Source organism: Protomyctophum bolini (assembly GCF_963924005.1).
Source record: "Protomyctophum bolini genome assembly, chromosome: 21".
NCBI lineage: Eukaryota > Metazoa > Chordata > Actinopteri > Myctophiformes > Myctophidae > Protomyctophum > Protomyctophum bolini.
This window is the reverse complement of record NC_137882.1, coordinates 27191086-27215331: the sequence shown is the minus strand read 5'-3', so window position 1 is coordinate 27215331 and position 24246 is coordinate 27191086. Positions and strand designations below refer to the sequence as shown.

General features: G+C 40.7%; 3 protein-coding genes across 4 annotated transcripts in view; all 3 read left to right on the top strand.

Annotated features, from left to right (window-relative positions):
* Positions 1-24246, top strand: part of LOC308336454 (uncharacterized protein) — a gene marked incomplete at its 3' end in the record, with an annotated part of 39631 nt that overhangs the window by 11015 nt on the left and 4370 nt on the right. The gene's annotated exons all lie outside the window — the stretch shown is intronic.
* LOC308336524 (uncharacterized protein) lies at positions 99-8484 on the top strand. Of its 2 annotated transcripts, none has more exons than XM_080793891.1 (4): positions 99-375; positions 1224-1337; positions 2556-2837; positions 7097-8484. In XM_080793891.1, the coding sequence occupies exons 2-4, from the start codon at positions 1268-1270 to the stop codon at positions 7711-7713; spliced, it is 969 nt and encodes a 322-aa protein (XP_080650017.1). In that variant the 5' UTR covers positions 99-375; positions 1224-1267; the 3' UTR covers positions 7714-8484. The 2 variants fall into 2 exon arrangements, with proteins under 2 accessions (XP_080650017.1, XP_080650016.1); XM_080793890.1 differs by having other exon boundaries at positions 1224-1343.
* LOC308336201 (uncharacterized protein) lies at positions 10785-21576 on the top strand. Its single transcript, XM_080793493.1, has 5 exons — positions 10785-10802; positions 13176-13274; positions 15152-15298; positions 16730-17062; positions 18348-21576. Exons 2-5 carry the CDS (start codon positions 13205-13207, stop codon positions 19559-19561), a joined length of 1764 nt encoding a protein of 587 aa, XP_080649619.1. The 5' UTR covers positions 10785-10802; positions 13176-13204; the 3' UTR covers positions 19562-21576.

The window sequence follows — 24246 nt, the reverse complement described above, 5'->3', positions numbered from 1 at the left end:
TTATTCTGAAGACCTCGGCCACCGGAAGTCTTATCCGTGCTACCTTATCATTGTTTACTAGACACTGATGAACAAGCCAACAGCCAAGGCAACGGATCAGAGACTATACGATTATACGTGATACAATTATGTCTGTGTGATGATGATGACGACGACGATGATATACAGTTTGCAATGTACAACCCTTTGTGCAACTTTTGTCTGAGATTCTTGTTGCACGACAGTCTGTAAAGAGAGACAGACTGGCTAGTTGTGAAAATGAGGAATTTGCACACGAAGTTAGACTGTTTGTTTTGTATGCTAACGCTGCTAATGCGAAGACATATCTTCAAGTAGGCCTACAGTCGAGACAAGAATAATACGTCATCCGGGAAGGTATGTTTTTGTTTCATTTATATACAATAATGATGTAAATTAGAGTGTTGACAGTGTTGACCTGAAAGAAAAGGGGCATTTGCATTTCAGTGATTTGGTAGTGAACCTGAACAGTGTTTAAAGGACCACTTCACCACTTTTCAACCTATCTTCATATAATAGGTCCTCACTAATAATCATGATAAAATGCCACAATGTTTTTCTCCTCAACATGTGTCTCATAGGAGGGCTGTGGGCAATTTAGAAACCGTCTTCCAGTGACATCATCATTAGGCAGATTATTTTTTAAACAAGATTTTTTTTACAAAAATGTTTAGATTTTCATTATTGTGAGAACGATGGCTTCCATTTTCTCATTGCAACTTTTCAGGACTAGAAAGCCTGCAGTTTTTATTAGCTTGTATTCCCCATCGATGTCACTGGAAGACGGTTTCTAACCTGCCCACAGCCCTCCTATGAGACACAGACCGAGTAGAAAAAATTACGCAATTTTTTTCAAGATTATTAGTGAGGACCTATTTATATGAAGATAGGTTGAAAAGTGGTGAAGTGGTCCTTTAACTCAATGTCTGCCAAGGACTTAATTAACGACGATGAAAACTGCCGCACCTGTCTGCCAAAGTGTGGAAACACTATCAGTTCTTCTTTATGCTTTAAAAAATCTACTTACCTTAAAGAGGGAACATCTTCTAATAGAGAATTACATTAAATCATATAGCTGCAAGCAGCGATAAGACGGAACCAAGCAATAAGCCCCTTTAGAGCTTACTGGTCAAAGTGACAGATGTGTTCTTAATGAATCTTCAACTTCAACTTCAATCTTCAACAAATTATATTTGTTATTTTAGTTCTTTTCATTCCAGACTCTGAGGAGTCCAGACAGCAGGTGCAGATGAACTCTCCATACCCAGCAAGACCAGTTTCAATGAAACAGGAGGATCCTGAAGACCAGCCAGACTTCAGTAAACGTCTCTCTCTCCTTCCTCATCCATCGTTCCTCTGCAATGTCTCCCTTTTGACTGATCCATTTAAACTCTAGACGGGCCTGCCCCAAAGTTATTTGTGCAGCCGGGCCTGGCAGCCGGTGAAAACTAGAGTTCTCAATTCAATTCAATTAAGGCCCGGCCCTGCCTGGGCACTCAACAAACTCTGTACACCCAAGACACTGCCATAGGTCAGCTCCATATATGGAGCTAACCTGTTCTGACATTCCTACGTTGATCTGTCCTCATCAAACCCTGTACACTCAAGACATAATCCATATATGGCCAGTGCACGTGACCTCGCAGCTTCTCACCCTCAGGCGTCTTAATGGTATTAATTTGCTTTGAGCTTTACTTTCACCTCGTTAAAATCAACACTGTTGTCAGGATCCATGATATAAAGTAGAATTGCACGCCAGCGTTTTCATTAAAATCAGCCCATCCTGGCTTAATTGCCTTGCAAGTACACTCCTTGCACTGCTGATCCTAAACCAGCATAATCATTACACAGCCGTTCATGTTGCTGCTACACTAAAGTGATCTTAGGTCAGCCTAACTTATTACACGTTAAACCGTTTGTTGTGCCTCTTCCTCCACAGCGCAGCAGAGCACACACAGCGGACAGTCAGAGACACAGTCAGACTGACACACAATCACACACTGATTGAATATTTTATTAACATTTGCAACAACAACGAAAAGCACAGCCAGTACACACGTCACACACAGTCAGTAGCATACAGGTCTTCTCGGATCCACTCGGGCATTACACATAATGACTGACAGACCCGAGGTCCGCGAAAATGCCTGAGTGGGCCAGAGATCCGCACGGGTCAGAGCCGTGTTTTATCATAAACACTCGGGCAGGGTCGGAATCAGGGGATCCGGTGAAGAGCTCTAGTCTAGGTGTCTTGCATATGTCATGCACTTGAAGGCATGAGCTATGATTGGTCTACTTTAAGGGTGAACTATCTATTCTACAGCAAAAGGCCTGCCTAACTTAATCCCTAATCAGAGAGAGAGAGAATAGAAAACATAACATGTGTTTTGCTTAAATTGTACTAATTCACTTGGCTTCTCTGAAGTTTCCAGAACCACATTTTTTAACATCTACTTTGTGACTGGTAATAGCTCATTTTGAACACGGAAAAACGGAATCCAGTGTTGATGTCTATCATATTCTTTTTCTGCTCCTAGACATCCAAGAGGAGTGTTCTCCTAAATGGCAGAGGAGCCCCAGTCTGCTTCAGGAGGAACCAGAGCCTCCAAAGATTAACCAGGAACAGGAGGAGCTACTTCAAAGACAAGAGGAGCCTGATGGGTCAATGTTGACATTACTAGCAGTGAAATGTGAAGATCAGGATGAAGACATCTCTTCGCATGTTGCAATTGAATCTGACACTGAAGACAGTGCTGATTGGGAGGAGTCCAGTGAACCTAACACCGAAGACAGTGATTATTGGGAGGAGTATGGTGGAGGTCAGTCAGTGTTAAACACAGGGACTGAACTACATTTGTGGGGAAAACAGAGTTGGCACCAGGGCAGGAATTTCACGGCGGCCATGGTGGCCATGGCCGTCGTTGCCCCTCTCTTTGGCCGTGTGCGCAATTTTCCAGTCATTACGGTAACCAATGTTCCCCTCACGTCCCGCGCAGAACAAATCTGTGTTGTAGTTGTGTTGCCATTTGCCAAATGGTTTGATTATTTTGTGGTACTTTGCCTTAATAACTACTTAATACCCCTGCTGGTCGTCATGACACATGCGCACACACACCACGCACCTCCTCCTCCGCACCACACATACACGCACTGACAGAGTAAACAGAGAGCATTTAGCCCACACGCTGTCTACTACTACTAGTGTATAGCTACTAGCTATCCGGTCAAACTGCAACTATCACCCAAAACAAAATAATGTTTTCTACCGTTGCGACAGTGTGGTGGTCCTACGTCACATGCATTAACGTTGGTCGCTGGTCGGACATGGTCCAGCTGATTTATTTTTGTCTAACGCGAAACAGCGTGGCTGTCCATAGTCCATACAAGGAGGAGGAGAGATGTTCTACCCCATTCTACCGCCAACAAACATAAATGTACTTTTGCGTCGCATTATGGATAGCGACAGAAAAATACCATGGATATAATTAAACAATTGTTCCCCTGTGCACAGCACACACTCCAGGTAAGAACAAAAAACTGATCTGAAGCTGCACTTTCACTTTGAGTTGACTTATCTCCAGAGTCCTCAGTCCTGCAGCCCCACAATGGAGAAATGATCTCATCATTAAATAAATTAAGAAATGACCTATTAAATGAAGAATGGAAAGGAGTGTATGCAGAAGGGATAAATGATGCATATGAGTCATTTCTGAATCGTTTTCTATTCCATTATAATAAACGGTGCCCATTAACACAATGCAGAAATAAGAATAGGTACAATAACAAGCCCTGGTTAACAAAAGGTTTACAAAATGCATGCAAAAAGAAAAACAAACTTTATAGAGATTTTATGAAATTCAGGACAAAGACGGCTGAAAATAAATACAAGGTGTATAAAAATAAACTGGTAATCATAATGAGACAAGCAAAGAAAGAATACTATAACAAAAGGTTAGAAGAAAACAAAAATAATCTTAAAGGTACTTGGAAAATATTAAATCAGGTAATAGGGAATAAAAATACATCCACAGAATTGCCCACTTATTTTATTAATGACAACAAGAGAGTGATAGAAAATATAAATGAAGTGGTGAATGAATTCAATTCTTTTTTTGTTAATGTAGGGCCAAGCCTGGCCAATGCCATTCCACAACATGCTGGGGAAAATGAAAATGATGAAGGGGGAAGTAGAATAATTCAGTCCATGTTTCTGGGAGAAGTGAGTGAAAATGAAATTAAATCAATTGTAGCTAAATCAAAGAACAAAACATCAACCGATTGTGATGGGATAGATATGATCATTGTAAAGAAGACTATTGACTGTATAATTAAACCTCTTAGTTATATCTGTAATCTTTCTTTTAATACAGGAGTTTTCCCCGACAGGATGAAAATGGCAAAGGTTATACCACTTTTTAAAACAGGAAATAAACATGATTTTACTAATTATAGACCAGTGTCGCTGCTTTCCCAGTTTTCGAAAGTGCTTGAAAAACTGTATGGACAAAGATTGGATTCATTTATTGAAAAGAACAACTTACTGAGTGAGAGTCAGTATGGCTTTCGGACCAACCGGTCCACAGCTCTGGCACTCATGAAAATAAACGATGAAATAACAACAGCAATAGACAATCATAAACACACAATAGGGGTCTTTATTGACCTCAAAAAAGCGTTCGACACAATTGATCATACTATTTTAATATCCAAATTAAATAATTATGGGGTGAGAGGTGTAGTGCTAGATTGGTTGATCAGTTACCTTCACAACAGACAACAATATGTACAGTTGGGGGATCTTAAATCTGATTATATGAGGCTTGAGTGTGGGGTACCGCAGGGCTCGGTCTTGGGACCCAAACTTTTTATTTTGTACATCAATGATATTTGTGAAGTGTCAAAGTTAATGCAGTTCGTTTTGTTTGCAGACGACACTAATTTCTTTTGTTCCGGGGATAACTTAAAAAAGGTAGCAGAAAGTATTACAAGTGAAATGGATAAATTAAAAAAATGGTTTAATAAAAATAAGTTATCATTGAATTTGAAGAAAACCAAGTTTATGATTTTCTCTAATAGGAAAAAGGATGAAATTACTCTCTCTATAGATGGAGTGAATATTGAAAGAGTGAATGAATTTAGGTTTTTGGGTGTTATATTAGATGAGAAATTATCATGGAAAAATCATATAGCATATATAAAAGCCAAGGTGGCAAAAAGTATTTTTATTTTGAACAAAGTAAAATATGATTTGGATACGAATTTATTGAGGATGTTGTATTGTACACTGGTTTTACCATATTTTATTTACTGTCTGGAAGTATGGGGCAACTCATTCAAGAGTAATATGACTCCCTTGATAATGTTACAAAAAAGAGCGTTAAGAATCATGTATAAAGAAGACTTCAGAGCACACACCAATAGGCTTTTTATGTTATCAGGTGTTTTAAAAATCATGGATTTGGTTGAATTACGTACATTATTGGTGGTGTTTAGAGCGAAAAACAGATCATTACCAATACAGTTACAGAAGTCATTTGTGTTTAGCTCAGAGGATGAGAACCACAGAAGAAGACATGATTTTAAACATCTGTTCGCCCGGACTACACTAAAACAAATGTGCACTTCTGTCACAGGTATAAAATTATGGAATTCACAAAACCAGGAGTTGAAGAGTTGTACAACAGTGTTTCAGTTTAAGAAAGTGTTTAAAAAGGAAAAAATGTTAAAATATGAACGAGAAGGTTAGATAAGTGTTATTTTGTTCCCTTAGCGTTGTTTTGTTTTGTTTTTGTTTGTTCTCTTGTTGAGCTCTATGTTATTTCGTCTTGTTGTTCTCTTTTTTAGGGTTAGGGTGAGGGTTAGGGTTAGGGTTTAGTTGTTAGTTGTTTTATTTTTTTATTTTGATAGGGGCAGGTATAAATAAGATTTATCTTCTTCCTGCTCCTTTTCTTTTCAGTTTTGGAATATGTAAAAAAATAATAATATGTAAAATGAATATAAGTATGTATAAACCAAACTGAAATGAAATAAATAAATATGAAATGAAATGAAATCTGTCACTAACCTCTCTACAATGCCATGTTATTCAACATATTAGTTTAGCACAAAATATAGGCTTTTCTAAACCAAACCCTTATTCAAAAGTTACTGTCATTGTATTTTCTGTGAATTAACTCACAGTTTAACCCAGTGATCCTCTGCCATTTACATTTCAAGGACCCCCACATTAAATGTGTATGAATTAGCCTAGGGTGACAGGGTCCTAGGCGATTTCATTATGATTTTCATCTCTGGACTCCAAAACATGTTTACAATATTTTACAACAGTAGCTACTTATATTTTGTTATTTAAAGCTGTGAACCAATAAATCCTTAACCTTTAAGCTAAAATAATTAAAATCATTGTTTTAATTGATGGCCTTAATGCCCTGGCACTCGGCCAGGGCACAAAAAGTTGACCACACTAAAGGCCAAGTGGCCTTGCCCCTAAAAGGATGAAATTCCAGGCCTGGTTGGCACAGTTACTAAATTAGGACAAAAGCGAAATATGAAAAAACAAAGTATTAAGGGAAGACTTATAGTGCTCCCAAACAGAGGGACAGCGAGTGCATTTTCCGGCAGCGGCAGCAGCCACGGAACACCCGCGGCAGGCGGAAGGACAGGACACTAATCCAAACCCTCGACCTAACCATAACCGCAAGCACGGCGCAAAGCATGTCGGAAACTGCATGAGCCGTGGAACATCCGCGTCAGGCGCCTTAGCCTAACCATAACCTTACGGCGATCTTGCACGGCGCAACGCATGTCGGCACCTCCGCGGCACCTGCCACGGTTGTTGTTTAGTAGTTTACCTGCTACTGCCAAACGGAACGAGACCCCCTGTGGCAGCTGCCGCCAGCAATGGAGTAACAAATCCCCCCCCCCCCCCCCCCCTGCAAGCGTCGCGGCTTATGCCACTGGCGGAGAATGTACTTGCTCCTTCTGCCCGAAGGAAGCTTTTCAAGTTGTACCTGTACTCAAAATGTTGAACCTGCCTAATGTGCCTATCCAAACATTTCTCTCTCTCTCTCTCTCTTAGGAGTGAGGTCCCAGTCTTCTGAGACCCACGGCTGTACACATTGTGGAAATAATTTCATTACTGCAATTGGACTGAAGACACACGTGTGTGACACACCTGCAGGAGAAAAACCTTTCCCATGTGAACATTGTGACAAGAGTTACCTTTATCCAACTGACCTGAAGAGACACCAGCATGTCCACACTGGAGAAAAACCTTTCCAATGTAATCATTGCAACAAGAGATTCACCAGGGCAAGTTCTCTGAAGACACACCAGAGTATCCACACTGGAGAAAAACCTTTCCAGTGTGAACATTGTGGCAAGAGTTTCCATGCGTTAGGGCTATTGAAGTCACACCAGGTTACGCACACAGCAGAAAAACCTTTCCAGTGTAAACAGTGTGACAAGAGTTTTAGTAGAGCAGCTTATCTGAAGGTACATCAGAGTTTCCACGCCAGAGAAAGACGTTTCCGCTGTGCATATTGTGACAAACGTTTCATTCAGAAAAGTGTACTGAAGACACACCAGCGTATCCACACTGGAGAAAGACCTTTCCAGTGTAAACTTTGTGACAAGAGTTTCTGTCAGTTAACTTCTCTGAAGTACCACCAGCGTTCCCACACTGAGTTTCAGTGAGTCGTCTAGTCTGAAAGCTCATATCCATACACACTGGAGAAAAGCCTTTTCCACTGTAAACGGTGTGATTAGAGTTTCAGTGAGTCATTTAGTCTGAAGGCTCACCAGCATATCCAAACACTGGAGGACCAGCATTGGTCCCTGAGGGGGTTCCAGGTGCTCCCCAGCTAAATGATGGAGAGTTGGTAATCAAATGGACCCTTATAGAATAGACTATAGAGCATGGACCCTTACGGGTCCATTTGTTATTTTTATCAACATTTGCCTGTTGCCTCTAGGGCAGGGGTTCTCAACCCGTGGGTCTCGACCCCTCTGGGGGTCGCCAAATTATTGTGGGGGGTCCTCAAATTTCTTTCAAAAAGAAAATGGCTGAATGACTGGAAAATGGAAATGATGAGTTTACATATAGTGTAACTGCTCCTAAACCATCTTCATCTAGTGCAGAAATAAGACAACGTCCCAACTGATATCTCGAGGGCTTTTTATTTATCCCAAGCGACAACGTGAAAAACTGCAAAGAAATCACATAACAATATTCTTTTAAACACAATGAAACATGAAATATGAATGTCCTTGTTGTCAGTCAATCATGATGTCCGTATTATATAAACAACGCAATGAAATGTACACAAACAATTAAACGATACAATGGCAATATATACAGACACAAACAAAACAACTGGGAACATACCGTATGCGCATTCTGCACAGACTTTTAGGAGTTCAGTTAAGTTCTTGTTCTTTTTTATATTATTTTCTTTATCTTTTGAGGAGACTCTCTGACATGAAAGAGCTCCTTGCACCACTCAGTCAGCTTGTTCTGACTGAGTTCAGCTCACACAGGTGCAATCAAAGCTGCCTCACTCTAATCACAGGGCTCTTCTCAAACATGTCCAAACCCAACAAGTGATTGAAATGAGGTGATTAGCTGCTTAGGTGAGCCTAATTCAACCTGCCCCTGAACCAGACAAACAGACCACAAATACAGAGCACAGTAGATGGCACTATCTCACCATGCATTTACCATATGTACCCAAATAAACACACATAATGTTCACATATACATTTTCAGAAAGGTGAGCAATAAAGTAGAATATTACAAAATACCCATTGCTGGGACAGAGAGTACATTTATAGGCTACACATTCCCTAATGATTATCTGGTTTCAGTATTTATTTATGGTGTATTGTCTCTATTATTAAGGTTATTGTAGAAGTCAATTTATATTGGGGGTCGGTGGGGCGGGGCGGGGGACATAACCGACCATTGGCGTCTTTGGGGGTAGAGCTCTTGGGTAGACATTCAGCTTGCTAACTTTTACCCCGACCAACCAACACACACACTGACTGACAGGAAATGCACAATTTCATAGTTGACTGCGACCTTCGGTTGCAAACTAGCAATTATATTCATGTGATTATTTTGAGATTTTTTTTCCGTTAGTTACAATTGCCCGTTGAAATTTCCTCTCAGACAATGTGATTTTGGTTTGAGGGACAATCTTTTTGATCAGAAATGACAAACATTATTATGGCATTATGCTTGGAATTTTAAAGAAATTTTGCATTTCTTTCCCTTAGTTTTATTCAAGTTCCTACTTTGAGAAACAAGTTCGAGACAGTCACACCATTTGAGTTTTGCTATGTTTGGTTAAAAAAATTCTAAAGAAATGAGGAATGAAATGTTATAATGCTGTTCACACTCAGATTCTAGAGTAAGTAAACAAAACTTATTGTGCACATTAAAACAATACATTAAGTGACGTGACACTTCCTCAGTGTCAAACTGTATAAATAAAACCTTCTGAATAGTGTGCAGGATATTATGCTTTAGGTGAACTTACTCAAGTTCACCTAAAGGATAATATCCTTAATTTATTGTTTTACTGTGCAAATTATCGTTTGCACAATCGTTTTTGTTTACTTACTCTAGATTCTGAGTGTGAACAGCATTTATCCAATTACATTTTAATTGGATAAATGCTGTAAATGCATGTCCCTTGCAAATTGGACGCTGGACATGAGACGGCTCTTCTGGGAAGCTATTGTGACATACGCACGCGTTCAGAGAGACCTCTACAACACCCAACTCTCCGCTAAGCGGGAGAGGTATAAAAAATAACCAATCTACAAGCTGCAAGATGTTTTGGGCTATTTTTGGTACGACAATATATATGCAATGTGGCCCTCTGGACTGAGAAGCTACTTTAATAGTTTAGTACTCACAGATTTGATCAATTTACTTCATGGGTATGCCTGTGTTAATAACAGCATTTTGCGTTGTCCCCAAACGCGTGCGTATGTCACAACAGCTGCCTTGAAGAGCCGTTTTTTGTCCAGTGTCCTGAAACGGCACTTTTCTGACCTTTGACACCGGTAGTAGGCCTGGTGCTCGGGATTTTACGTCTCTCCCGCTTAGCGGAGAGTGGGGTGTTGTGGTCTTCCCGAACGCGTGCGTATGTCACAACAGCTGCCCCGAAGAGCCGTTTTTTGTCCAGTGTCCACAGCTGGTCTGGAAACTGCACTTTTCTGACCTTTGACACCGGTAGTAGGCCTGGTGCTCGGAATTTTACACCTCTCCCGCTTAGCGGAGAGTGGGGTGTTGTAGAGGGGGTCTTCCCGAAAGCGTGCGTATGTCACAACAGCTGCCCCGAAGAGCCGTTTTTTGTCTATTGTCTATTTGTAACAGAATAAGCACACCAGTGAATCATTTGTTACGGTTAATAACTGTAAATGTTAATAAAAATACACTGAAACATAATTTGTGTTGTATATTTTCGTTTAAATACTTAATGTATTGTTTTAATCCAATGCAAATTAATCGTTTTTGTTTACTAGCGGGTACTTTTATTTTGAAGAGCTCGGCCACCGAGGTCTTATCCTAGCTGACTGACGCAGCTCTGCCAAACAACCGGGGCAGAATCTGAACGTGATACACAGAATATCTGTGTGTGATGATATTTTACGTGTGCAGTGTACGGTACAACCCTTATTTGTGCAACTTGTGTCTGAGATTCTCGTTGCTTGACAGTCTGTAAAGAGTGACAGTTGTGAAAACGGGAGTAATTTGCACACGAAGTTCAAAGACGGTTTGTTTTGTATGCTAAACCGTAACGCTAATGCTAAGATAGCTTCCAGTGCAGTCGAGATACTATAATAGTTCCCCAGGGTTAAAATTGTGTTTTCTACCAGAATAAGTCATCCGGGAAGGTAGGTTTGTTACCAATAATAATGTAAATGTGAGTGTTGACCTGAAAATGATAGGACTATAGGAGCATTTCACTGTTTTAGTGAACCGAAATAGAAAACACTTTATTGAGGGGCCAAGCCCGAAGCCATGGGACCTATGGTCCCTCATTGTATATTTTGTATTTGTACAGTATGTTTTTGTTCTGCCAAATATTGCAATTCTGTCTTAACCATTGCAGTGCAGTCAGTTTTTGCAAAACCTTGCAAATTGCAATATGGTAGAGGGCTATGCCAACTCGGGACGAGTGGCACCCACCTTTTGGGGGGCTTTTTGGGATAAGGTTAGATAGTTTTTTATAGTCCTTCCTTATAAATACAATTTGAGTTGGTTAGGGTCAGCTTAAAAAATTAAATGTTATGGTCAATGTTAATGTCTATGTTTTTATGGCTTATTGGGCTTAATTATTGCATTGTTTTTAGCCGTGCCTAACCTAATCTAATGCCTGGCCAAGTGTGTACCGGTATGTGTATGCCATGCCTGCCTGCCCCCCACCTTATCGCTGCTTGCCTAGGCTCTTTATGTATTATTATTACTTCTGCGCAAGCAGAGCGTGCAAGTACTGTAATCGGCTGGGTATGTCGGTATTTTCCACTGGCCAATAGGGGACCACCATTCTTAATGACACAACTAAGGTACGTTTGGTGATCGTCTGGGTATTGTATACATGTATGTATACTGTATGTAAGTAAGCAAGTTGGGATATGGTGGTCCCTTATTGGCTGTTGATGGTGACGTACTGTAACTAAGGTACGTTTCAAGGTTGGTAAGCCTTTTAGGCTGCTCAACAGTGCCACTTTAGGTCACCCAGCGCGGTATTGCAGCTGTCCGTACCCCAAACATACAGACAGATAAACTGACGAGGAATGAGTAATTCCTGTTTAAAGTGCCTGTTATCGCTGCGTGCATCTATATGTTTTGTACACATTTTCAACTGGGATTACATATAATGTTACATAGATTGTGTGTAGAACATATAGCGCCCACCTTTGGCCAAATGGAGTAAGGTCGGTTTCAGCGCTATTTGGCATGACCCTCTACCATACTGTAAGGTTTCATAAACCTGTGACTCTGCATACGTATGCATTGGGAGCAGAAGAATAATATTCATAAAACTGCAATTTTCATTTGCTCAGAAAGGCTTCATCTTTAAAGTTAAAAACAAAGGTGGAACACTATTTTCTTTTTTAGATATTGGTCCAAAGTCAGGATCTTTAAATGCACAACTGGCTACAGTGTTTCATAGGCCGAAACGTTGCTGTCTCCCTATTAAAGTATTTATACCAGGGGGGCTGAAGGGTGGGAGGGAAAGCGCAACATTTCAGGTCTTTTATTTGGGTATAATTGGCCTAATAATGACTTATTTAGGACCTAGCACCGCAGCAGCATGTACACACGTGCGCACACACAACCACACATTGCTCCTTGCACCGTGACAGGCAGCCTGCACAGTGCAACATACAAGAAAACATATTTAACACACCTCTCCATTAGGCATTCTGTATGCATCAGCAAGCAATGGCATTACAATCAGTTAGCCTTAGCCCACTTAAACTACTAGAGAGAGAGAGAGAGAGAGAGAGAGAGAGAGAGAGAGAGATGTGTACACACGCGCGCACACAGACATCTCTGAACTGTGCACTGATACGCTCCAACACAAACACTCTGCCTCGACAAACATTGTGTGTTTCTCCAAAACACAAGTCCTGCACAGCGGCAGCTTTACAAGAAAATAAAAACACATTTCTCTAACAAACGCACACCTGTTTACTTATTAGTTGTCGCTGTGTTGTTATTTCCACCTCCTCATCCGAGACTGAGTAACCGTGTTAATAACAGTATGTGACTCTTGTGTTGTTCTTTGGGTCAAGCAAGTGTCGACATACAATAAAAACAGTTTAGAATGGGATGTATACGGGGGGGGGGGGTACAGCATTTTGTAAACCAGTCATACAAAGCAAGTAAGCATTCAATCATAATATATATATTTTTTTGGACCATCTCGACAGGGGAGGTTGAAAAGTGATTACCCTTCCTTCCTTATTGGCTGTTATTGTCAAGAAAAGACACAGGAGTGCAAAGTGCCAACAAGCTGGCCAGATAACCGGGATAACTGGAAGCGAGCGACGATGATCTAGAGAGAGAGAGTTGAAGTTGTCTCTCAAAGTCTTTGCAATTAATCCTGAACTTTGGTATTTTATTGTTTTCATTCCAGACTGTGAGGAGTCCAGACAGCAGGTGCAGATGAACTCTCCATACCCAGCCAGACCCGTTTCAATGAAACAGGAGGAACCTGAAGACCAGCCAGAACTCAGTAAGGCCCAATTCCAATCCGCTCCCTTGCTGACTCAATGATGAGCCCTCACTGACTTCATGTGAAGTCTGCGAGGGCTTGAGGGCTGTCCCATTTAAAATCAGTAAGTAAGTGAGGGCTCAGCCCCGCGCCTTTATGCACCCTTTGCCAAAGTCAGCATCGATGCTATAAGTACAGTTTTTTGAGTGGTGCAACCACTCCTATAGAACGGGTCTCATGGTCGCAGGCAACGTATTTCCTTTAGGCAGAGACGACATACAGTATCTTCGGTTTCCCCGTACCTCCTTCTACTACAGTGAATGGAAAAGTGACTGATGTTAGTCTGCCTCAAACGTTACTCTGTTACCTGCTTTTTACTAACCTTTTTGTTGCCGCTCTATGGGCTTGTCGATGCTGTTTTATTTCTCAAGTCTAATTGGGTTAAACCAGGGGTGCCCAAAAGGTAGATCGTGATCTACCAGTAGATCACAAAGGCTGTGCAGGTAGATCACATGACATGCCCTTAAAGAATATTTAATTTAAAAAAAGAAAATATATATATATTTAGCATACATTTTAGTTTTAAGATGTTGATATTGATTTTGTATTCATCTTTAGGGCCCCAAATCACACCTTAGAAAGACTGTGTTTTTTTACAGCAGAAACTGCCACTGTCATAATTTCACCCCCCTCCCTATCTAATTATTGGACAGTATTAGGATGTTGATATTCATCTTTAGGTCCCCAAATCACACCTTAGAAAGCACTAGTGTCTATTTAAGACTGGGGAGTAATTTTGACAGCAGAAACTGCCTGTCATAATCTCCCATCTAAGTATGTATTGGACAGTATTAAAGAGTGTTGCTGTGCACAAAAACATTGGTAGCATTACAAATTAAAAGCAAAAAACCCTACTTATTCCATTTCTTCCCCCTCTATTTCCCATTCCAAGTGCATTTTTCTTATATGTAACGACAGCTCCGCTATATTCCAAAGCCTCCTCAGGTACATTCAATTAAACAATTCAAACTATTTTCAGCATTGGTATTAAAAAAAAAATCGGTGGGTAGATCTTGTTGAGCTGATCTCTCTGTCCATTTCCATTGATGAGTGACGCCGTGCACCTAAGCGTGAGAGGGCTTCCCAGCATCACGCTGCTATCAAGCCATCTCCCTCCGCCCCCACCAGTCTCACTCGGCCCGAGCAAGTTCCATCTGCCTCCTCCAGTCTCACATGTGAGGAGGACGCCATGCAACTAGGTCAAATCCAGGTGACTTCCAGGGGTCATTTATCTCCGGCTGAGTGCGAGCACTACCGACTACATGGACTCTGTACATATTGTGCCAGCTCAGCGCACAGTGTTCACTCCTGTCCCATTCTGCTCCACAAGGTGTACACTTCCTCGCCACCAGGGGGTGTAGTTTAATCTACTCTGGGTTTTCGGGTGAGCTGTCTCACTACTACTTCCCAGCCTCACACCAGTGTCGCCAGATTGAATGTCCTCCTGCCCAGGTTCCTGCTTTGTCTGCATAAAATGTTATTCTAATTCTGTCTGCATAAAATGCTATCTATGTCTACATAAAGTACTATCTAAGTTACATAAGTTGAGCCTTTGCATATGCCTGTAAGTTTGTCGGGGCTAGGGCAAGTGCTACGGGCCATGATGGAGTCTGAAGAGGTGGGTTTTCAGACTATGGCGGAAGATTGGGAGTGAGGCTGCAGTTCTGATTGTAATGGGAAGTGCATTCCATAGTTTTGGACCTAGAAGGGAGAAGAGTTTGGGACGTGTGGAGCGCTGTCCCGGCATTTTTGTGAAGGTACTTCCAGCTTGTGTAACTTCCAGTCACGTGTAAAGTAAACGTCAATGTCAACATCCTTTTTCTGTTCCTTCATTCTAGAGACCCCAGGCCGGTCTATGGCGTCCAGTCTGCAGGTGAAGATGAGTTTTCCAGAAGTAGCCAGAACCATTTCTCCAAGGCTCCCAGCAGCAGGACGGGGGAAGAGACGGAGACGATTACCCCAACACTTCCACGACTTTGACTTGGGTGAGTGGGTTTTTACTGGGGACGCTGTATCCCATCATGGGGGGACAGAGTGACATTCCGACTCACCGCCATTTCAACTACGTGGCTTCCAATAGTGGCCATTCATAAGGCCACCATTAACAGCAAAAAACAAACAAAAAAACACACTGCTTAGAATAGATTGTGCAAATACATTCACCCATTCCACACAGATGGCAGTGGAGACCATGCAAGGCACCAACTGCACATCGGGAGCAATTAAGGGTTCAGAGTCTTGCTCAAGGACACTAACTTTGGGGGAGCCCGGGTTCGAACTGGGGACTGTGCGGTCCCATCCGGCCACTCTACCCCTGAGCCTCCTTGGCTAAATTCGCCCATAGCCACTTGCCCAAATGTGCCCAAATGTAATGGCCTCATTACATTTGGGCTCATTTGTGATGCCTGTTTGATTCCCATTGCTGCACGTTCCTCCAGACACAGCTGATGTTGATCACATAACTATTCTGTTTTTAATCTCATTCAAGATGACATCCAGACAGTGTGTTACACATTTTAAACGGAATAAGCACGCTAAAATATTTATCTGAAAACATTTTTGGTAAGAAATACGTAGTTGCTGAATGCTCTATAGGCCTATCTGACTTTTAATGTTTGGTAAACAAACCACTCCAGCGCTAGAGTTGTTGTCCCATAGCTTTAGTTTAGTTTATTTAGGATCGCCATTAGCTGTTACACCTGGCAACAGCTATTCTTCCTCACAGAATAATATACATACAAAAACATTGAAATAAAAACAACATTACAGATATCACAAAAGAAGAAAAAATACATTACAGCATGAAAAATATGGTTAGTGCATTCACTCAGATTGTATTACATTACCTGGTATATTGACATACACAGAATTACAATTTCGCCATATGTATAAGACAATTCTTCAGTCTTTTCCTAAAATGCCCTTTACCCTTAATGTATGTGATGCATATCCTACTGGTAGAGTTCCAGAAAGTCATTGCCCTGTACATGACTGTATTATTCATAGCCTGAAGGTATGTGACGCTCTGATTGGTTCAGAAGCATACAGCATTAGATTTTAGACTGAAAATTCCAAATAAAATTCCCAAAAAGCCACTGCACCCCGTATTTAACAGCATTCAAATGAGTACACTTTATTCAACTATTCCAGTGCACGTCACCTCATGTCTGGAGGTATATTGTAGGCATGAGCTATGATTGGTCTACTTACTGACCTACCTACTGAAAATTAAATGTTGTATATGATTGGCCCACAGCCGAACTTACTCCCAAATCAGAGCTCACATATGAAGTTTTTCTTTTCCAGAACCACCTTTTATAATGTCTACTTCGTAACTGGTAATATGTAATTTTATACACAGGAAAGACAGAAAACGGAATCCAGTGTTGACTATCATGTTGTTTTTCTGCTCCTAGACATCCAAGAGGGGTTTTCTCCTAAACAGGAGAGGAGCCCCAGTCTGCTTCAGGAGGAACCAGCGCCTCCAGAGATTAACCAGGAACAGGAGGAGCTACTTCAAAGACCAGAGGAGCCTGATGGGTCAATGTTGACATTACTAGCAGTGAAAAGTGAAGATGAGGATGAAGACATCTCTTCATTACTAGCAGTGAAAAGTGAAGATGAGGATGAAGACATCTCTTCGCACGTTAAAGTTGAACTTGCGTCTGACACTGAAGACCGTGATTATTGGGAGAAGTCCAGTGAATCTGACACTGAAGATGGGGATTATCGGGAGGAGTCCAGTGGAGGTCAGTCAGTGTTAAACACAGGGACAGGATCTACATTTGTGGGGAAAACAGAGTTGGCACAGTTACTAAATTAGGAGAACAAAAGCGAAATATATGAAGAAAACATATAAGTATTATTCCACGCAATTAACGTTGATCAATGGCAATTGAAGCCTATTTTGTTATACTACGCTTAACGCCATTGGCGTAGATCAATGGCAATTGCGCTTTTATAGTGCATTCGATCGATCAAGCTTCTTTTCACCTGACAGGGGAGAGTTTCCCCGGCCGGACGTAGCGCGTGGAAGGAACACGTTTTTCCGAACAGTTCCTTTCCCCTCCATCAGGCGCCCCGGCTGGCCAGGGGGAAGTCGTTTAGAGACCAGGATTACTGCATGTTTTTGTGAGGGTACCTACCCTAGGAACACTGCCTCTCTTATTGCTAATGACAGGAAAGCTGGCTTTATGTCTATACAAAAAAACTATTTTCTGTTGCAATTTACCAGCAAGGACCTCTACATGGTGTTTAAAATTAAGTCATCAATCCAAATACCAAGATATTTATACTATGTGACTCTTTCAATATCAACTCCATTCATAGGAGATATGTGAATGTCATTATAGGAGATAATTTGGCTCTGGAGAACAACATGCATTTTGTTGTTTGATGTGCAACATCAATCTGAGACCTATAGAGCATCCTGGAGGACGTTAAGAGAAAGTTGTAGGTTTTCCACTGCGACTTGTATAGACTCTGGAGTACAATAAATGAATGTAATCTGCATAGAGATGACAGCTACAGTTATTTAAAAATGAGATGATATTATTTATATAAATACTAAATGGGATCAGAAATGGTTAAAATCTCCAGACTGGGTATTACCCATTTTCACACATTAACATCTTTCAGACAGGCAGCTTTGGAACCAACTGCAGACATTTGTGCCAAAAACAATACTGCGTAATCTCTGCAACAGAAGGGAATGATGGACAGTATCAAAAGCTTTACATAAGTCTACAAATAGAGCATCACAGTGCATGTTTTTAATCTATTTTACTACTAAGGTGGTGGCTGAGATTGTGCTGTTTCTCTCTAAAGCCGGATTGATGTGGGTTTAGGACGGAGTGTTCTGAGATAAATGTTTTAACCTGGTTGTTTGCCAGGGATTACATCATTTAACAGGGCTCTAGATGGAAGCTTTTGAAGTTGTACCTGTACTCACTATTTTTAACCTGCCTGTTCACATCTCTCTCTCTCTCTCTCTCTCTCTCTCTCTCTCTCTCTCTCTCTCTCTCTCTCTCTCAGGAGTGAGGTCCCGGTCTTCCGAGACACACATCTGTACACATTGTGAAAAGGGTTTCATTACTGCATGTGACCTGAGGCGACACCAGCATATTCACACTGGTGAAAAACCTTTCCAATGTAAAGATTGTGACAAGAGTTTCAGCTGTGCAGGTTCTCTGAAGACACACCAGCTTATCCACACTGGAGAAAAATCTTTCAAATGTAAATATTGTGACAAGAGTTTCTATCACAAAACTCACCTGAAGACACACCAGCTTATCCACACAGGAGAAAAGCCTTTCCAATGTAAAGATTGTGACAAGTGTTTCAATCAGTCAACTCACTTGAAGAGACACCAGCGTATCCACCATGGAGGGAAACCTTTTCAATGTAAAGATTGTGATGAGAGATTCAGCTATGGAGCTTCTCTGAAGTCACACCAGCTTATCCACACTGGAGAAAAATCTTTCCACTGTAAATATTGTGACAAGCGTTTCTATCGCTCAGCTCACTTGAAGTCACACCAGCTTATCCACACAGGAGAAAAACCTTTTGAATGTAAAGATTGTGGCAAGCGTTTTAATCAGTCAACACACGTGAAGACACACCAGTGTATCCACACAGGAGGAAAACCTTTCCACTGTAAAGATTGTGACAAGAGTTTCTATTATTCAAATGACCTGGAGAGACACCAGCGTATCCACACAGGAGAAAAACCTTTCCACTGTAAACATTGTGACAAGAGTTACCATTATTCTACTGACCTGAAGATACACCAGCATATCCACACTGGAGAAAAACCTTTCCAATGTAAAAATTGCAACAAGGGATTCACCCGGGCAACTTCTCTGAAGAAACACCAGAGTATCCACACTGGAGAAAAACCTTTCCAGTGTGAACATTGTGGCAAGAGTTTCCGCACATTAATCCTACTGAACATACACCAGCGTAGCCACACAGGAGAAAAACCTTTCCAGTGTAAACAATGTGACAAGAGTTTTAGTACATCAAGTTATCTGAGGGTACATCAGAGTTACCACGCTGGAGAAAGACCTTTCCAATGTACATATTGTGACAAACGTTTCAAACAGAAAAGGGAGCTGAAGATACACCAGCGTATCCACACTGGAGAAAAACCTTTCCAGTGTAAACTTTGTGACAAAAGTTTCTGTCAGTTAACTTCTCTGAAGTATCACCAGCGTTCTCACACTGGAGAAAATCCTTTTCCACGTTAAACGGTGTGATTAGAGTTTCTGTGAGTCACTGGAGAAAAACCTTTCCACTGAAAATGTCACGTCAGCTGAAGGGACGCCAGCATGTTCGCACTGTAGAAAACACTTGTCACAATGTTAACAATGTGAAAAGATAAACTCACCTGGAAACCCCACATAGACTACTTAAAAACTAAAATATCAAAAACAATAAAAAAGTAATTTCATCATCTAGTCAGGCTTATGTGAACACCCACATAGTTTTTAAGTTACTTCAGTCAGTATTTAGATTTTTATATTAATTTTAGCTGCCCCGCCCCTTCCTATACAAACTAACTAATAACTTAAAACTCCATTTTAACATGATAGATTAAACGAAAACATCTGACCTATTTTCTGTTGACTGATAATGCCCTAATTTGTTAGCCTGATTGTCAGACTCTGAGAGCGAACCAGTGAGCTCAGTCGAGTGGGCGGGGTCTATGGGCTGGAAACCAGGCTACTAATGGGTGAGTGGGCCGTGTTTTGTCATTTAATATTTTAATTTATTTGTAATAATAGTTTTTGATTTTGTGAGGAGGGGGGGGGGGGGGGGCTGGAGCTGGAGGTTTGTTTCCATTTATTATAAATAAATAAAAAACAGTTAATGATTTTTTGATCCATCATGGTTAAAATGGAGTTACATTATAATGGATTTGTATAGGAATGGGGCAGCTAAAATGAATGTCAAATATCGAATGACTGAATCAAGCAACTTAAAAACTGCCCGGGGGGTTCACATAAGCCTGAGTAGACTTTAAAATGACACAGTTTCTTTTTTAAATATAAAATCACTCCAGTTATACTGTTATAAGTTATACTGTGTCGAAGTCTGGGGAAACCAATATAAAACTATATTACACCCTATCGCTATCCTACAAAAGAAAGCAATAAGAATTGTCAAACGGGCCGATTATCATGCACCAACAAATGCACTATGCACTAAAAACCGCACATTGAAATATGAAGATTTAGTCACCCTCTCAACACAGCTATAATAAGATATATAATAAGTTGCTTCCAATCAGCATGCAGGAGCTAAGCCTAGGGAAAGCACCTATAAACTCAGGGGAATTGGAATTTGTAAAAAGACTAACATAATTTCACTGACTAACATCAAAGAAGAGATGTCTTTCTGCCATTGGGGTGAACCTATGGAATAATCTGGACACTGAACAAAAATTAAACAACTCAATCATGAATTCAAAAAAGAGAAAGTATAAAGCAAAGGTAATTGATGGCTATATGGAATCACTAATTATATGGTTATATTATATAGTAATAGTAATCATACAGTATATGCGTGTATCCCCGTACGTGTGCATGCAAGCATATGTGCGTGGCCATATGGGTAGTTATTTGAGTGTATGTGTGAGGAAATACACATGTCTAAAATCAAAATACAAACAGTATATTAATGTATATGAGGCAACCGCTTCATATATATGTAAACATGTATAATTGTATATGAATACATATGTATTTACATATGTATTATATTCAAATAAATAAAAAGTTATTTATATTATCAATATTATTATTATTATATGGTCATAAGGGAAAATAAATGGTACATAACTAAATCTATGTATCCAAAGTGATTTTTCTGTCGAATTTTTCACACCGTTTCGATTGTTTTGATTTAGTAAGAAATCTGAAGCAGCAATGTTGAAACTTGTTTTCTTTATTTTTCTTTTGTTTCATTCTATGAAATAATTTACTTAAATATGAAAAAAGGTGGCACAATAATAATCCTTTTCGGTCAATTGTATCATGTTAATCCTTTTGTTTGTATGTAAAACAGCTGTTATGTCATGACCGAGACAAATAAACTCACTAAAAGAGTTTCAGTCAGTTAAGTTCTCTGAAAACCAAAGGGGGAAAAGTAAGTAAGTATAGGCCTACATAAATAAAAGTTGATAGACCAGCAACATTTTCATGGATACAAATACTGCTTCTGTGAACTAGTGTTATGTTGGTGTAATTACTATAAATGACCATGTAAAAAATATCAAGTGTGTGTTTTTTTTGTTTTTTTACATTCCCAATGGGGCACTGTTTCATGTACTTATATAGCAGTTAACCGAGGGGAAATTACATGTATGTTTTATGAATTTTTAATGAATTATGATATTGTTTGTCTACACCAGGCCGAAAGCATGGTTGGCAGTATGTTTTGCATTCTGTCCTCCCTGTTAGAGCCTGTACCCGGCCTTGGCCCTGGCCCTGGCCCTGGCCCGGCCTGGGCCTGTGGAGTTCAGCCCGGCCCATTATAGTACTGCAGAAGCCCGGTCTGTCAGCAGCCCCTCGTGCTAATTAAAACAAACTCCTTTAGTAGATGGTATTTCTCATGATGGTATTATTCATTGCGCAAAATTAATATAACGGCACGTGAGCCCAAGTCCAGCTACTGGACTGAGTAGAAAAAAATCCTGCCATTTTATCATGATTATTAGTGAGGACCTATTATATAGGTTGAAAAGTGGTGAAGTGGTCCTTTAAGGAACATGCAAACTCCACACTGAAAGGCCCTTTCGCCAACCCCACCTCGGGTATGGGCGGAGGAGAGAACACGCCCCCAGCCGGAATCGAACCCAGGACCCTAGCGATTGTGCCACCGTGTCCCCTAGATAGCTCTTGTCCATAGCATCATGCACTTTACTGCCGTTGCATTGGGGCTATGCAACGTTCTCTTTCCTGGCTCGCATGAAACGCGGACCAACCTCTCTGTTACGAAAAGAAAAATAACGTTTCACCTACTCACCTCGCACTCTACCCATATTGCCAACTTTGCCAAGAGAAAACGTTCATAGAGAAGAAAACAAATTGCTTTCTGGCCAAAAAGTACATGGACTATGCAATCCAGTGAACAGAATTTATCCATTTGGATAAGTGTTTTAAATGTTAATAAAATACACAAACATAAATTATTTAAATACTTAATGTATTGTTTTAATGGTCACATTAATCACTTGTTTACTCTAGACTAGAGTATACTTTTATTCTGAAGAGCTTGGACACCGGAAGTCTTATGTGCTTGGGCTCCTATGCGTGTTCACCAGACACTGCATGAACTGCCAAACAAACAAACATAGCAGAGACAGAGGAGAGTGAACGTGATACAGAGAATGTCTTTGTGATGATAGGCTACAGTTTGCAGTACAACCCTTTGTGCAACTTGTGCCTGAGATTATCTCGTTCCACGACAGTCTGCAAAGAGTGATATACTGGATAGTTGTGAAAACGGGAGGAAATTGCACACGAATAGAACAAATTGACTGTTTTGTATGCTAACGCTAATGCCAGGAGGTTCAATTTACAGTCGAGAGACTCTGGACTAGAATAGTTTCCCACTTTGGATGTGATAAAGTGTCTTTTCTACCAGAATAAGTCATCCGAGAAGGTATGTTTTAGTTTTATTGTTGACCTGAAAGAAAAGTGTTTTCAGTGTTTTGGTAGTAAAGATGCTTTTAAACTGACAATGGTAACAACTGAGGAGGTACTTAAAAGACTGTGTGCCCTACAAGGCCACTGGCCATGACAATTATTCCCTCCAAATTTGGTCGCAGCTTACGTATTTCCTGTAGGCGGACTCGACGTACAGTAGCTGCGGGGTTTAAACCCTCACCAGGCGCATCTCTTTTACTACAGTGAACAGTAGAGAGTGACTGGTGTTAGTCTGCCTCAAACGTTACTCATTTACCTGCTTTTTACTAACATTACAAAGAGGCCCAGAAGATCGAGATTATGGCTGCTCCCTCCAACAGTAGTGGCAACATTCAATTTTGTGTGACTGCCTGCCCACCATCTTATCACTGCTTGCCACTATATTTATAATTATTATTATTAGTATTTATTTTTGCATAAATCATGTATACATTATTGATTTTTTTTCTTCTAATAGAGAATTATATTAAGAAATATAGCTGCAAGCAATAAGCCCTTTTAGGCTTCTCAACTGTGCCACCTAGCGGTATTCCATCTGTTCGTACTCCATACAGACAGACAAACCGACGAGTGGGTTATGCCTGTTCAAAGTGCCTGTTATCGCTATTTAAAAATAAATGATATTACAAACTTCTCTTCAACTGGGATTTCAGATATCGGTGCACACTGAGTAGAACATTTCACGCAAATTGCTCAAATCCCGGCAGAAAATCAGGTTTTAGCGTTTTTCAAACTGCTCCAATGACTGAGGACGGAGCTTACTGGTCAAAGTGACACATATGTATTCCACGTGAGTCAAGGCAGATAGATTTTCGGCAAACGACTCAGTTTTCATATTGACACGATTGCTATAGCACCCCCCTTTGGCCAATTGGAGTAAAACGGTTTCAGTGCTATTTGGCATGACCCTCTCACACAGGTTACATTTGACAATGTTAAATGCTGTGTATGCAGCTCTCTCCAGCTTCTTTGACCCATTCCAGTGCTGCTTTCAAATCACAGCTGTATTTTTGTGCGTCCCTGCCTGGTCAGTAGTAGTGCCCACCACTGCCTGTGTTTGTACAACGGCAGTCTATGGTACAACGCAGGGAGGGAACACAGCATGCGTTGTACACTTAAATGTCAACGTACTTATTCTGTTTCTTCATTCCAGAGACTCCAGACTGGTCTATGGAGTCCAGCCTGCAGGTGAAGATGAGTTCTCCAGAAGCAGCCAGAACCAT

What these genes read in the sequence shown, in the direction of transcription:
- LOC308336524 (XM_080793890.1), top strand. Translation starts at nt 1,268, where the DNA reads ATGAACTCTCCATACCCAGCAAGACCAGTTTCAATGAAACAGGAGGAT. An exon ending in CCAGCCAGACTTCAGTAAAC is followed by an intron (nt 1,344 to 2,555) that starts GTCTCTCTCTCC and finishes TTCTGCTCCTAG; the next exon opens with ACATCCAAGAGGAGTGTTCT. An exon ending in TTGGGAGGAGTATGGTGGAG is followed by an intron (nt 2,838 to 7,096) that starts GTCAGTCAGTGT and finishes TCTCTCTCTTAG; the next exon opens with GAGTGAGGTCCCAGTCTTCT.
- LOC308336201 (XM_080793493.1), top strand. Translation starts at nt 13,205, where the DNA reads ATGAACTCTCCATACCCAGCCAGACCCGTTTCAATGAAACAGGAGGAA. An exon ending in TGAAGACCAGCCAGAACTCA is followed by an intron (nt 13,275 to 15,151) that starts GTAAGGCCCAAT and finishes CCTTCATTCTAG; the next exon opens with AGACCCCAGGCCGGTCTATG. An exon ending in CTTCCACGACTTTGACTTGG is followed by an intron (nt 15,299 to 16,729) that starts GTGAGTGGGTTT and finishes TTCTGCTCCTAG; the next exon opens with ACATCCAAGAGGGGTTTTCT.